Source organism: Myotis yumanensis, unplaced genomic scaffold (assembly GCF_028538775.1).
Source record: "Myotis yumanensis isolate MYYU_CA2020_CCGP unplaced genomic scaffold, mMyoYum1.0.hap1 SCAF_11, whole genome shotgun sequence".
NCBI classification, from domain to species: Eukaryota; Metazoa; Chordata; class Mammalia; order Chiroptera; family Vespertilionidae; genus Myotis; species Myotis yumanensis.
Genome location: NW_027223762.1, coordinates 18,061,779 through 18,077,842, shown reverse-complemented (window position 1 = coordinate 18,077,842; position 16,064 = coordinate 18,061,779). Strand labels below are relative to the sequence as shown.

General features: G+C 36.1%; 1 protein-coding gene across 2 annotated transcripts in view; it reads left to right on the top strand.

Annotated features, from left to right (window-relative positions):
* PRKD3 (protein kinase D3) overlaps positions 1-16,064 on the top strand; it is a 63,392-nt gene that overhangs the window by 20,254 nt on the left and 27,074 nt on the right. For both annotated transcript variants that reach the window (XM_070429016.1, XM_070429017.1), the window contains exons 3-9: positions 152-290; positions 1,881-2,012; positions 3,185-3,342; positions 7,271-7,463; positions 11,185-11,262; positions 12,759-12,942; positions 14,592-14,715. In XM_070429016.1, coding sequence (XP_070285117.1) covers positions 152-290; positions 1,881-2,012; positions 3,185-3,342; positions 7,271-7,463; positions 11,185-11,262; positions 12,759-12,942; positions 14,592-14,715 — 1,008 coding nt within the window. The remainder of the gene's footprint in view (positions 1-151; positions 291-1,880; positions 2,013-3,184; positions 3,343-7,270; positions 7,464-11,184; positions 11,263-12,758; positions 12,943-14,591; positions 14,716-16,064) is intronic.

The window sequence follows — 16,064 nt, the reverse complement described above, 5'->3', positions numbered from 1 at the left end:
CCTCGACATTGGACCTGCTCCTAGCGCCTGGTCTGTCGAGTCAGCCTCGACGTTAGACCGAAAAGGGTTAAAATTCTTTCATAAAATTGAGACATTTCCTTATAAAAGCAGATAGCTATGTGTATACTGATATAAGACTATTTTCCTGCAGTTTCCAGAGTGTGGATTCTTTGGCATGTATGACAAAATTCTTCTCTTTCGCCATGACCTGAACTCAGAAAATATTTTGCAGCTGATTACCTCAGCAGATGAAATACATGAAGGAGACCTAGTAGAAGTTGTTCTTTCAGGTAAGTAAATAGCTTCTTTTATTTTGTTTTCCCTCCCCCTTTTTTCTCCAACTAAATGCTATGTTCCATTATACTTTGTCTTTGTATTATAGTTGCTTATTTCTTTCAGTAATGATTACCACATAATTTTTACTTTCAGAAAGATTGTATCACAGATGAGAAACTAGGAAAATAAGCCCTGAATTACTTGAGTGTTACTAAGCTAAAGGGATTATCAATTGAACTAGAAGAGAAATATACTCTTCTTTGAGCCAAAGAAACAAAGTAATTACACTAAAATTCTGTCCCCCTTTTCCCATTTTTGTAAAGAGTATAAAAGAAAAGAATTGGGGTTCAGAAAAGAAAATAAGAAAAATAAGAGAAGTAATGAAGATGTGGAAGAGGCAACTGCAATGCTGGGTGTTTCCATGATTTAAATAATGCTCCTTTCCTTGTTCTCAGTGGACATTTTCCCTCTTTCATCCATCTCTCCTTTCCCTCTTTCACCCATTCTTGCCATTCATTGTTTCTTAGCTCCTGCGTTTTCAGATCTCATCCAATAACAGATGGGCAGGATTGTTAGTGAGGAGTGTAAAGGAACAAAGAATGCATATGTAGGCTTGCAAAACTCCTTGTTTGGCAGGGACTGAAGGAGGGAGAGAGGAAAAGCATGAGAGGAAGAGATAGAGAAGGAAGGGAAGGAAAGAAAGGAAAGCCAGCCAAGAGTCCAGAGTCCTGCCACCAGTTTTTCCTCTTTTCAAGCTCATTTTTGCAGCCTGTTTTTGAGATGCTCTCTGAGCATCACCTTTCCTTATTAGTCCCTGATCCTTCCAGTTCATCTAGTACCTACATTTATCGTTCATCTGCTATACCACAGCCCCAGTCATCTGTGTACTTCTTAGCCCTTGTCTTCCTCTTCACTTTGGGTGAGCTTTATTCCCTGTCCTCCCTGGAGGTCATGTTCACATCCAGTCCTTCTTTGTTACAGACTCTTCATCAGGCCACTGTGGATACTAATGACTTGCAGGTGTAGGTGAGATGATGTCTACTGGCAGATGTGTCTACTGTTCATTTGCTTATAGAGGGGAAAGGAGACTCTTTGTTAACCACTTAGGACTATGGAGAACAGACAAGGAGCATATCCTGAGAACTTAAGTTAGAACTGAGTACATTTCTCACAGGAACATTGCTATAAATTGAGGTCAGGTTCCACAAATTTATTTATTTATTTGTTTGGTTGGTTGGTTTTATTTTAGCATTCTATTTCTCGGTGTATTATAAGTTAGACTGTTTTTAATTGGCTAAAATAGACCGAACAACTGCTTGAAATCCAGTCTTGTCACTTTGAGAAAAGGCTTTTGGCGGTCAAAATATCTACCTATAGGACCTGCTTTTGGAGTTGAAATTAATTGAAGCTGATGAACTTCCTAAAATAGAGCTTAAAAAACCACAATATTAAATGCTAAAAATACTTTATTTTTATGGTCAGATGAAACTTTCAGAGAAAAAATTATTCTGTACTTCATCATAAATGAACATGACCAACATTCCTAAGCTCATAGCAAGTATAAGTATAATAAGGTTTATTTAATATTTTTCTTTTTTTAAAAGCTTTGGCCACAGTAGAAGACTTCCAGATTCGTCCACATACTCTCTATGTACATTCTTACAAAGCTCCTACTTTTTGTGATTATTGTGGTGAGATGCTCTGGGGACTGGTACGTCAGGGTCTGAAATGTGAAGGTATGTGTTCTAAATGTTGTATCATTTGAAATAGGATTTCACATTTGCATTCTCTAATCATCAAGGAAAAAATAAGATCATTAGTTGGTGACTGGGTAGTAACCCAGGTTTAGAATTGGAGAGATCTAGACTTTGGTCTTTCCTTTGCCACTTACTGGGTCATATTCTTGGGCAACTTAATAAACCTCTCAGGATCATTTCTCTGTCTGTAAAATGTATTCTCCACTGCTTTCATGAAGAGTGAATAGTTAAATGAGGGAATATGGGTAAAATTCTTGGCACTAAGTAGTGGCTAAATGATATTAACTTCTTTATTCTCTTCTTAAAACATTAATGTTTTACATGCAACAACAAAGTTGTTATAAATTAGAATTGCTAGGGAATAGGATGAGGTGCAGATTTCTGTTTAAAAAACTCTAAGGCAGTGGTTCTCAACTTTGGCTGCACATTAGAATCATCTGGGAATCTTTTTTAAATCCTGATTTCTGGGCCTCATCCTCCAGAAATTCTGTTTCTTTGTTATTAATGTTGTGGCCTTACCCCATAACAAAGAAACAAAATTTCCGGAGGATGAGGCCCAGAAATCAGGATTTTAAAAAGATTCCCAGGTGATTCTAATGTGCAGCCAAGGTCGAGAACCACTGCTCTAAGGTGAAGGATCAATGAAATTGTTTTGTAAAGGGCCAGAGTAAATATTTTAAGGTTTGTTGGCCATATGTTCTTGAAACTACTTAACTCTGCTGTTATAGTGTGAAAGAAAATTGAGCATGTTATATTGCTGTGTTCTAATAAAATTCTTTATGAACACTGAAACTTGAATTTCATATAATTTTCAAATGTCCTAGAAAGGATTTGGTACACAGGCCACAATTTGTTGAAGTGCTTTAAGCCCGGTAATTCTCAAAGTTTACCATGCATCAGAATCACCTCAAGGACTGATTTGCTAGCTTCTGATTCAATAGGTCTAGGGTAGAGCTTGCTAATTTACATTTTTAACAAATTCTCAGGTGATGCCATACTTGGAGACCACAGTTCAAGAACTACCATTCTACTAACTTGATCATTCTAAATAAACCTTCTTACACATTTCCTGTTTTTGAATTTGTTAGCTTCCATTTAGCCTGTTGTCTGGGTTCTTATTTTCTTTTTTTAACCTTTTAAAATATATTTAGGCTGTGGATTAAATTATCATAAACGTTGTGCCTTCAAGATTCCAAATAACTGTAGTGGAGTAAGAAAGAGGCGCCTGTCAAATGTGTCTCTACCAGGACCTGGCCTCTCAGTCCCAAGACCTCTACAAACTGAGTATGTTGCCCTTCCCACTGAAGAGGTACGTATTCTAAGGTATTAGAACGGCACTGTACTAGGTATTCCTTAGGTTGTATAGGATATACGACATCATTTTAGAACATAAGTTTTATGCTAAAGAATAGTAAGATTCTTACAGTTAAGAAGCTTAAAATGTGTTATGGAGACAGGGCTTACCAATAGTAATGAACTGCATTTTGTATACTTTTGGGATCACATTATCACTTGCACCTCACTGCATTAGTCTCTTGACCAGTATCCTGACACCTGGTCTCCATACTTTGCTTCATGTTACATATTACATATGGACCACCTTATCCCATTACAGCTTAATACACAACTCCTGACTAGAAAACTTTTATATATTCTATGTGTCTGACGTCTGTACTATTCAACATTCCCTGAACACATCCTTGCTCCTCTATATTTTTTTTCTAGGCCTAGCTCAACAGCTACCTTTCCTGATTTTCCCCTTACTACCTAGAAGTTATTTTATTTTCTGAATGCCATAGCACTTTTCAGACCTCCTAATGGTGTGTGTAATATTTGTATACTGGACTGTTCTCAAGGAGTTTATGATCTATTTAAAGAAAGCAATGCTCTGCCAAAACCGGTTTGGCTCAGTGGATAGAGCGTCGGCCTGCGGACTGAAGGGTCCCGGGTTCGATTCCGGTCAAGGGCATGTACTTGGGTTGCGGGCACATCCCCAGTGGGAGCTGTGCAGGAGGCAGCTGATCGATGTTTCTCTCTCATCGATGTTTCTAACTCTCTATTTCTCTCCCTACCTCTCTGTAAAAAATCAATAAAAATATATTTTAAAAAAAATAAAGAAAGAAAGAAAGCAATGCTCATTTCCATGACCAGCACATTACCTGGTACTTAGTAGTTATACTCAGTGATGAATGAATGCATGAGTGCCCCCACTGATCCTCACAGTATTCCAGTAAGATATAGCAGTACATCTGTATACCATGAGACAGTTGAGACTCAGAATGGTCAAGTGACTTCACTGAAGTCATAGAGCAAATTTAGTAAGTGCTATTAGAACTAAATCCAGAACTGTTTTTTTTTTCTAAAAATTAAAAATATATATTTTTATTGATATCAGAGAGGAAGGGAGAGAAAGAAACATCAATGATGAGAGAATCATTGATCAGCTGCCTCCTGTACACCCCCTACTGGGGATGTGCCTACAACCAAGGTACATGCCCTTGACCGGAATCGAACCCTGGACCCTTCAGTCCACAGGCTGACACTCTATCCACTGAGCCAAACCAGTCAGGGCAAGCTTTTTCTTATATATTGTACCCTTCAAGTATAAAGGTAGAGGATCAGGGAAGAAAGAAATAACTTTCTTGTTCATTTGATAGTACTTAAAATGATTTTTATTCATAGTTTAGTTGTTTCTATAAACCCTTTGGTCTTCTGTAAATTAATGCTAAAATCAAGCCTTTGGGCTGTTTTCTTGATGCCCTAATCACTATATTTTGTAAACTGAGGCACCAGAGTAAAAGCTCCTGAAATTCTTTCACCAGAAAATCACATATTTCTATATTGCTTAGTCCTATTTGAGATTTTTAAAGTAGAAGACTGCTGTTGCATAAGGAACTGAGAATAGTGAGTTATAAAGGTATGCAAGAGCTTGGGGAAAGATTGGTAAAAGCAAAGCTGGTGCGTTTTATACATGAACTGCACAGGAAACTTAGCTAGGAATGGGGACTGTAGGATAGAGATATGTTCTTTTTAAGAGTCCTACAAATGATACTGGTCTGCCAGCTACCCTTAGTTGGAATTACTAGATTAGGAAATAACAGGACAGAGCAGATGAATAAGGCATTACGTTTTAATTCATTAGTTTATATTTTATCCTGAAGATGAAAATTCCATAGGGACATATCAGAAGTAGAGTATATGTTTGAATTGGTTAGATTGTGTGGAGTATTTTAGAACAGGTAGAAATTGTAGAGTGAAATGCCAGTCCATGCATGCAATCTCAAAAAGGAAGGAGGTACAGTAAAAGAACTCAGGGAGGAAAATCAGGGAAGGAAGAGTGGGAAAAGAGGACACTCTAGGAATAAAGGAGATGGCAGTGAGGAGAGGGAAACAACCTCAAATCTGAACCTAGGATAGAGAGGAATTAACTCGCAAGTGCTACACAGTAAGAGCCTCCTAAGTTCTCATGTGCAGACTCCATGCTGTGGCATAGTCCTTGCACACGTGTTCTGTACCATGTCCCAAATACCCCAATCCCAGCAGGACCTGACAAAAGGCAATCACTAACTGGCTATTGGCGTATGAAGGGATGTGTTAGGAAAATTCTTCCTTTTAGGGATATCTTAATACATTTGATGATGACCGGCTAAATTAGTCTTATTCCATCTTATGTGTTTTAAACTTGAGACACACTGAAAGTGGTACAAGCAGGAGCAAGAAGTAGTGTTGAGTCACCACTAGAATAGGGAGCCAAGGATGAACAAAGGCCTAAACATCTGTTTCTGGTTCCTGTTGGCTTCTTTGTTAGCTTTGCAGAATCATTGTGATGGTCCTTTTGCTGAAGGTGCTCCATACATAGCAATATGGATGAAGGGTGTGTGGGGAGGGTGGTGGAGTGGGGAGAGGGCAGACTAGAGCCGGACACCTTGGACAAATAAAGCATACAAGTTTGGTTTGGGTTTTAATATTCTTTTTGTACCTTTCTTAAACTACTTCATAATTCATTTTAGAAAATTTCTGGCTACACATTAGTGAAAAACTATACATCGGAGGCTATATTTGTATTCTTTTTAGAGTGCTCTCCTCTATTCAGCTGTGCTTTTCTTTTTTCTTCTTCCTACTTTCTTCAAAAAAATCTTTTTCTCTCCCTCCTTTTATTTCTCCCTTACACTTCTCTGTCTTTTGGTTCTTCTACTTTATTTTCCCTCTGTTGGTTGAATATATCAGTATAGAATGACTCAACTTTTCTAAATTACAGACATGACTAGTTACAGAAAGCATGTGAAAGATCTCAGGACCTCAGTTCTAGCTGTGAAGATGCAAGCAGCAACAACAAAATATGTAATACATCTAGAAAGTAGTTAGGTATTTGATTTTGTGCTTGAAAACATGGACTATATTTATTTTTATATCCCCATACATAGTATCAGGCCTGGCCTATAGTAATCAATGAACATTGAATGAATGGAATGAGCCACATTGAACTGACATATAATTTAATATGATTATTTCTTTAGAATATATAGAAAGAGCTATAGTTGCAAAAATCCGCTTATTCCTCAGGTTACACAAAAATTTTTAATCAGCTCCTCCTCTAATTTTTCTTGCTCAAAAAAAGAAAAAGTGTAAATAACTGGAAAACATTTTAAATATCAAGGAACTTCGTAAAGGGTAATTACTGGAGGTAACGTTTTAATTAATTTTACATCTGCCATTATGTATATCATCATTAATTAAACTTAAATTTTTACACACATATTTTAGTATTAAAATAAATTTGAAAAAATATTTGTTTTGAAATATTTTCAGACATTGTGTTCTGTAATTTAACATGAATAGCAATAACACTTTCTGTATTTTATTTATTTGCTTTTCCCATGATTAATTCCTCGGTAAGATTTTTGGAGGGATTTGAACATCTGTTATAAATCGACTTTAAGGCTTTTATGTTTTATTTGAAAAATGCCATGTGTGCCTGGCAAAAAATAACTAACCGGTGAATCTGTGTATGTGAGAATGAAAATACCCTTTTTTTAAAAATCATAAATAGCAAAGAAATTTTGCTCTTTTTTCCTTCAAGAGTTGGCCAGTTAAGCTTCCAAAGCAAACTGCTGAGATCCACATTTTTAGAGTTTGGGCTGTATTGTTAAAAAAAAAATGACTTTTGTGGTCAAACCCAGCTCTTAATATATTTTTTTAATATTGACTTATGCTTATGGAAATTACTTATGTTTTAGTCACATGTTCACCAAGAACCAAGTAAGAGAATTCCTTCTTGGAGTGGTCGCCCAATCTGGATGGAAAAGATGGTAATGTGCAGAGTAAAAGTTCCGCACACATTTGCTGTTCACTCTTATACCCGTCCCACAATATGTCAGTATTGCAAGCGGTTACTGAAAGGCCTCTTTCGCCAAGGAATGCAATGTAAAGGTAGGATTGGATGTTTTTCTTAAGTAAAATTTATATCTGTCTTTATTAGCAAATATAGGTTTAAAATATTTATATTTAGAAGCATTAAGCAGAGAAATTGGTCTCATAATTGTTAACTTAAAAAAGAAAGAAGCCGAAACCGGTTTGGCTCAGTGGATAGAGCGTTGGCTTGTGGACTGAAAGGTCCCAGGTTCGATTCTGGTCAAGGGCATGTACCTGGGTTGTGGGCACATCCCCAGTGGGAGATGTGCAGGAGGCAGCTGATCGATGTTTCTCTCTCATCCATGTTTCTAACTCTATCTCTCTCCCTTCCTCTCTGTAAAAAATCAATAAAATATATTAAAAAAAGAAAGAAAGAAAGAAGATACACATATTAATTACTACTACTATCTGAAATGTGTCTTATGTACCAGGAACTGTGCTAGAGAAAAATTAGAATATAAACAGGAAAACTAGAATTTGGATCTCTAAGATATGGCTGCTTAACACTTGCCAATACAGAACAGTTAGTAAGCAGGTAAGCTGGTATTTGAGCTTAAGTCTTTCTAATTCCAAAAACAGATGAGATGTAAAGTAATGATTTCCTTTTTTCATTAAATATTCATACACACATACTACAAGAGTTTAGTTATTTTTATTATTAATTATGTAGCTAGAAGAGTGGTACAAAACTGCTGTTCCTGAAAATAGGTGGAATATAGTAGAAGCCACTTATAATAGGAGCCACCATATTTGGATACTAACCCAAAACACTATCATAGTATTCCAAAAACATCTGTTAATGAACCAGGGTTTTAATAGAATAATGGAATAATTTTTCCTGTATAATTATATAATGTTTTTATGTTGCCTAAAATGATTTTATCTTTTTTAAAAATCTCATGTCTCTCAGCAATGCTGTACAATACTGTGAAAACCAAAACAGAGTTGGAATGTGTTATTCGTCATTAAGCCAGGATATGACAAGTAATCTTTCTAAAATCTTATGTACTTATTTTTCATGTGATTATTTTAACAGTTCTTGGTACCATACTTTTTTTATATAATAGAAGTATTTGTGGAATTGAACAAATCAGTTTTATCTAAATAAACATTATGTTTGAGGTCTTTGCAATAATAAATCCTGTTTATAGCACACAATCAAATAATTGTATATAAATTTAACAAGTATGTAAGAAAAGAAAATTTTCTTGGTAACAATATGACAGCATAGGAGAGCATCAAATAGAAAACAGGTTGTATAATTGTTGTCAAGTATTTAATAAGCATCAGGCAGGCATAATTACATGTTGAAATTTTATTTCAACAGCTTAGTTTTGAATATGATTTAATATATGTTAATACTTTAAAATATCAACACTAAAGTGTATTGGCAAGCAGCCACTAAGGAATGTTTTGGGAAAGAACATTAATAACAGATGTACAAATTCTAGCCAGCAGATAATCTTAGAAAAGGTAGTAAAATAGTGCTGCTCTGCTCAGCAGAACAGATACATTCTAAAACCAATATTTTGTAGAGGAACTGAAATAAATATGTAGATCCATGAACTTTGAAATGACCAGTTAACTCTGCCACTGGATTATTAGTTTAACTTCTCAGAGCTCTAAAAGAATAATGTTTGTGATTATATTGTTTCAGAAAGTAGTAGGTTATAGTTCTAGTTATTTTGATTATCAATCAAAAACCACCAAAATTTCAGTGATTCTATATTTTTTATTATTTATTTTTTATCCTTACCCAAGGATATGTTTTTTTCATTGATTCTAGAAAGAGAGGAAGGGAGCCAGAGAGAGAGAGAGAAACATTGATTCGAGAGAGAAACATTGATTGGTTGCCTCCTATACACACCCCAATCGGGGATCAAACCCGAAACCTGGGTATGTGCCCTGACCAGGAATCGAAGCCAAGACCTTTTGGTGCACTGACAATACTCAACCAACTGAGCCACACTGGCCAGAGCCTAGTATTTTTATAATATGAATTAAGATGCTTAAAAAGTAAAATAGTTATCATTTTCATTCACTTTTCAAGCTAAGAAAATACAAAACATTTATGCTGGGTTATTTGAGGAAAAAATACAATTCCAAGAACAGTTATTCATTTATTCACTTCTTTTAATTTTTTACTTTGTTATATTAAAACTGCAAGGCAACTTTAGAGCATATCCTATATAATAAAAGGCTAATATGCAAACCAACCGAATGGCGGAACAACTGGTCGCTATGATGTGCACTGACCTCCAGGGGCCAGAGGGTCAACAATGCAGGAGCTGCCCCCTGGTGGTCATTGTGCTCCCACAGGGGGGGCGCCTCTGTGTTATAAAAGGACAGTGTTATATGATGAAATGTTATTATCCACTAAATTATTAATTCTGTGGGGCTTTTTCTTTTTTAAGTCAGGACTTGAAATTATTTTTACCCAGTTATTGCTGATAGATGTATTTCTAAGGTGGTGTTATACCGTAGTTATAACAGTGGGTTTCAATTTTAGTGTCACCTAAAGAGGTTATTAAAACACACATTTCTCAGCCCCCACTCCCAGAGCTGCTGATGTAGTAGGTCTGGAGTAGGACCCAAGAGTTTGCATTTCTAACAAGTTCTCAAATGATGCTTATGTTGTTGGTCTGGGATCACAGTTAGAGAACCACTGAGTTACAGAGTAGTATCGAATCGCTTGTACCTAACAGTGATCTGCAGTGCTATCAACTGAAGTTCTTATAGGCTGAAAGAAACATCCTATATAATAAAAGGGTAGTATGCTAATTGACCCTCACGCCGTTGCAAAAGATGGCAGCGCCCACAACCAATAAGGAGGGAATATGCTAATTGTCACGCCCTCAAAGATGGCAGCACCCACAGCCACAAGATGGAGGCGCCCAGTCCCCTCAGCCCCCCAGCTGGCCAGGGCCGGCCCGAGGCACAGACAAGCCTCGGATGGCCAGTCACTATGAGGCGCACTGACCACCTCTTGGTCTCTTTCCCCGGCCAGCAGGCTCCGATCGCCCAATGGCAAATGGGGAACTGGGGTAGGGGGCAGGGCCAGGGAGCAGGCGGAATGGCCGACCTCTTGGTCCCTCCCCGCAGCCAGCAGGCTCTGATTGCCTGATGGCGAACGGGGAACCAGGAGTGGGTGGCAAGTGGGGGTGGGTGGCAGCGGGGGGGGCGGGGCCGGCTGCAGGCAGCAGGGGAAGATGGCCCTGATCACAGGCCAGGCCTAGGGACCATACCTGCGCACGAATTTGTGCACCAGGCCTCTAGTTATGTATAAGTGGGAGACCTCATACATGAGAAGCTCAGTTCTTCCTTACAAAGTTGTATGGGAAGGCCCTCACTGATTCCCAATAACTGGTTGTCAAATCTTAGTCTCTTTTCTGCATATGCACTAGGACCTAATAATTAGAAATTAATTAAGAAGTAAGGCCTAACATGTATTGGAAAGGAATGTGAGGTAAGAGAAGGAAACATGGACTTGCCAGCAACATTTTAACTTTATTTTACAGATAAACTGAGCCCTGAGGAGTTAAATTGTTAAGAGTTGGCCTCAGAATTTGAAACTAGACCTTTGGTCCAAAACCTGAGTTCTTAGTAGAGGAAAACTTAATTTTATCATCATTGTCATTTCTAATACTCTATTTGTGAGTGATTTAAAGAAAGTCTTGAGTCATATCTGATATTGCCTAACTTTTTACATAAGTTAATAAGCTGAATATTGTTATTTTAGATTGCAAATTTAACTGCCATAAACGCTGTGCATCAAAAGTGCCAAGAGACTGCCTTGGAGAGGTTACCTTCAATGGAGGTAAAATTCTTTTTCTTAATTTTTATAAAAGATTAGAAAAGGTCACAATTCTTTTGTTTATTATCTTTGTATATGGTTATATTCGCATATTTTATTCTGTGTTTTTAAATGACTTTTTTTCTGATTTAATAATCAAGCAAGATTCAGAGATCAGTAATGGTGTACTTTTATTAGAAATTATACCTTCCATCTTTCCTTTAACCACCTACCACTTTAGGGTCTAATATAGCTAATAGTGCTGCATATCTTCTTTCATCTTTTTTTTTTTTTAATTAAATCTTTATTGTTCAGATTAATACATTTGTTCCTCTTTTTTCCCCCCATAACTCCCCTCCTCTCAGTTCCCACCCCACCCTCCGCCCTCACTCCCCACCCACTGTCCTCATCCACAGGTGCACGATTTTTGTCCAGTCACTTCCCACATCTCCCACACCCCTTTCCCCCCCAAGAATAGTCAGTCCATTCCCTTTCTATGTCCCTGATTCTATTATAATCACCAGTTCATTCTGTACATCAGATTATTTATTCACTTGATTCTTAGATTCACTTGTTGATAGATGCATGTTTGTTGTTCATAATTTGTATCTTTACCTTTTTCTTCTTCTTCCTCTTCATCTTCTTTCATCTTTAGATATAAAAAGATTTACTTTAAAACCCTGTTGTTATCCCTAGAACTATTTCATAGTTCTAACATTTATTCACTGCTTACTATGTGCCAGGTACTATTCTAAGCTCTTTACACATAGAAATTTAAACTTAAGAACAACCCTTGATGTTAAATATTTACAGATGAGTTAACTTAGGCACAAAGATATTAAATGATTTGCCCATGAAATACAGCCAATAAGTGGTAGAGTTTGGATTTGAATCCATATGGTCTGGCTTTTTAGTTCATAGTTATTAGAACACATTGTACAGCCTCACTGTCTCTTTCTCCATCAAATAATCATTAGCTAGGCATTTCCCCTTTTTTGCCTTTTTTTTTTTTTTTTTTTTCTCTTTTCAAGACTGTTAATAAAGTGATTACCATTTTTGGAAGGAAGGAGTAATGACTCTAAACTTTCAGCATAACTTTTCTTTAACATTTCCATGACTGGTAGAAATTGAATGTAAGTGGTTTTGTAGGAGGAAAAGAGAAGGGATGAAATTTTACAGCTCCTTAAGAGTTTAACATTTTCTCTTAAGGCGTGTTTTCTAAGCTTGCTGTTTACATCATTGACAGAGCATGATCGATTGTCTAATTTTTCTACATTACTGAAATCTTTTCATTTATTTTTTTCACTTTTACAACTGTTGTCAAATGGATATGAAATACTATTTATATTTATTTTAATGTATATTTATTATCTGTATACTAATTAATTTGAGCATCTTTCAAATTTTACTGATTATTTAAAGAGTTTTAAAACTATTTTCCACATTTAATATATTGTTTCTGTTTGGATGTGTTGATATCCTATTAGTATAAAACTCTAATTCATTTAAAATTTTGCCAGAACCTTCCAGTCTAGGAACAGAGTCAGATATACCAATGGATATTGACAATAGTGACATGAACAGTGATGGTAGTAGGGGTTTGGATGACATGGAAGAACCATCTCCCCCAGAAGATAAAATGTTCTTCCTTGATCCATCTGATCTTGATGTGGAAAGAGATGAAGAAGCTGTGAAAACAATCAGGTAATACATGTTTAGGTATTGCAAGCCTTTTCCAAAAGCAAGGTAGGTCCAGGAGCCCCGTTAATGAAGAAAAACGGAGCTGTACTTGTTCCACTTAATCTCTTTAAGTGGAATAAAAATGTAATTTAAAATCTAATTAAATTGTGGCTTATTCTTTTACATGCACTACAGTATTTCTGAAATAAATTATATTACTCTTACCATCCACTCAAGATAGATAGATATGAGAATTCTGTTTTCTTAAAGACAAAAATGCTTTATTTAAATATAGTCTAGATGTGATATCTAGCTGTGGAGCAGCGCTCACAAAGTGCCAGCATTAAACCACCAGTTTAGCAGGGGTGGGGAATATCTGGCCCGAGGGCCATATAAGGCCTGCAAAATCATTTGGTTTGGCTCTGCCAAGGCGTTAGGGGTGAGTTAATTAAATGTTTGGCCAAATATAGCAGGCTAATTTTTATGTTGATAATTTTGTATGGCCCTCGAATGATGTTATAAATATCCAAATGGCCATTGGCAGAAAAAAGGTTCCCCACCCCTGAGTTAAAGCAACCAGTTTCACAGCCTTCATGCAAGTAGATTGCCCGATGTGATACATGGTAAGAATATATGCCTGAGACTGTTACACAAAAATGTTAGTGCTGAATTTGGGGGTAATTTTCATACTACCACATTAATCTGACTTTTAGCACTTTGTAAAAATGCTATTTGATTATAAACCTCGTAAATATCTCCTCTGTTAACAGGAATTCAGTATTTTGTATTACAGCCCTATAAGGATGTACTACTTCATAGTAGAATATTACCATTTTGGCAGGTTTTATTTTTCATTGGCAACAAAGAGATATTTAAAGGAAATGGGTCATTTATCAATCTCACGTGGCAAAGTTGTCATTTATTCAGTTTGGCTTATCCTTAAATACAGGTCTTATCATAATCATTATTAACTAAAACTTATTTACCCAATTTAAAGACTATTGAAAGAATTTAGTTTCCTAAGCATGAATATTTCATAATTTTAAGAGAAAGTATTTTTTAACTCTTTGAGACTCAAATTCAAAAACAGTGTTTTTTTCATACACACCCCCAAAATTGCTCTTTTTTTCTAGCCACACTGTTACTGGCCTATGTTTCAGTGTTAACCAATTTGACTCATTACATTATTTATTTTCTTAATATCTTTAAATAATTTTCTTTCCAGTTTCTTCTACTAGAAGTACTAACAACATGAACAATGAAATTTGACTTTTGAACCGTGAGAATTTGAGTATAGGTATACTTGTCTTTTGCCTGGTTGTGAATATACTAACTTACCATGTTACCTACGGCTGGAAGCTTTCTCAACACCAATCCCAAATGGGACCATTTCCCAGGCTCCAGATATTCCAATTGAGGAGGATTCTTTCTGCTCTGTTCCTTGTTTTCTTATGTTTTGTGATCTCTGGAAAATATTTATGACAAATAATGAGGACTTTAGTGTTATCATAATCTTTTATAGATCAACTGTGTATCAGCCTAACAGGATACATTTATTTTCTTCTTAAGCCATTGTTTTTCTTCTTATTATCTTTAAAAAGGACTTGCTTATGTATATGACTTTTAAAAATTGAAATTATCAATATTTATCATAAATATTAAATATTTTTTAGCCCATCAACAAGCAATAATATTCCGCTAATGAGGGTCGTACAATCCATCAAGCACACAAAGAGGAAGAGCAGCACGATGGTGAAGGAAGGATGGATGGTCCATTACACCAGCAGGGACACCTTGGTCAGTAATCACAGGCATTTAAATATGATAGTGCATCTGTTATGTGCTTTATTTTGTGCATTTTTAAATCAAAATGAGAATGAGATACTTGTAAAGAATTTTTAAAAGGCAGAATGCTTAAGGTACTATCTTACAAACTGGTGGAGCAGTAAAGATTCAGAAAGGGTCTAAGGATAGATCCTTTGCATAACTCTTTGCAACAAACACCAAATGCATAACCTATGCAAGAAATAATTGATAAGCTGAACTTAATTTCAATTAAAAACTTCTGCTCTATAAAAGACAATGTCAAGAGAATGGAAAGACAAGCCACAAACTAGAAGAAAATATTTGCAAAAGAGATACATGATAAACAGCTATTCTCCAAAATATGCAAAAAACTCTTAAAACTCAAGAGAAAGAAAACACGATTAAAAAATGGGCCCAGGACATTCACATATACCTCACCAACGAAGGTACACAGATGCAAATAAGCACATGAAAAGATTCTCTACATTATATGTCATCAGAAAAATAAAACTTAAAACAGCAAGGTACCACTATATACCTAGTAGAATGGTTAAAATCTAGAACACTGATAACACCAAATGCTGGTGAGGATATAAAGCAGGGGTTTGGAACCATTTTTCTGCCAAGGGCCATTTGTATATTTATAACATCATTTGTAGGCCATACAAAATTACCAACTTAAAAATTAGCCTGCTATATTTGGTGAAATATTTAATTAACCCCTCCTAATGCCTTGACAGGACCAGACCAAATGATTTGGTGGGCTTTATATGGTCCACGGGCTGGACGTTCCCACCCCTGATAAAGAGCAACAGACACTTACTACTTTCATTGTTGATGGGAATGCAAAATGTTACATCCCCTTAAGATGGAAACTTATGTCCATATAAAAACCTGCATATGGATGTTTATAGTACCTTTATTTATAATTGCCAAAACTTGGAAGCAATCAAGTGACCTTCAGTAGGTGAATGATAAGTAAACTGGTCCATCCAGACAATGAAATACTACACAGCCTGAAAAAGCAGTGAGCTTCCAAGCCGTGGAAAGACATGGAGGAACCCTAAATACGTATTCCTAAGTGAAAAGCCAATGAACAGGGTTCACAGACAAGGAAATACAAATAACTCGTAAACATAAGAGCTTGACCTAAAAATACAATTTAAAATTTCAACGAATGCCAGTTTTTATCAGCATAGCAAAGATCAAAAAGTTTGGTAACATACTGCATTTGTGAAGATGTGAGTAAACAAGTACTCATGTTGCTGATTAGCCTTTAAATTGGGTCAAATGTTAAGCAAAATTACATGTGCGCATACCTTATGACCCAGCAAGCCAGT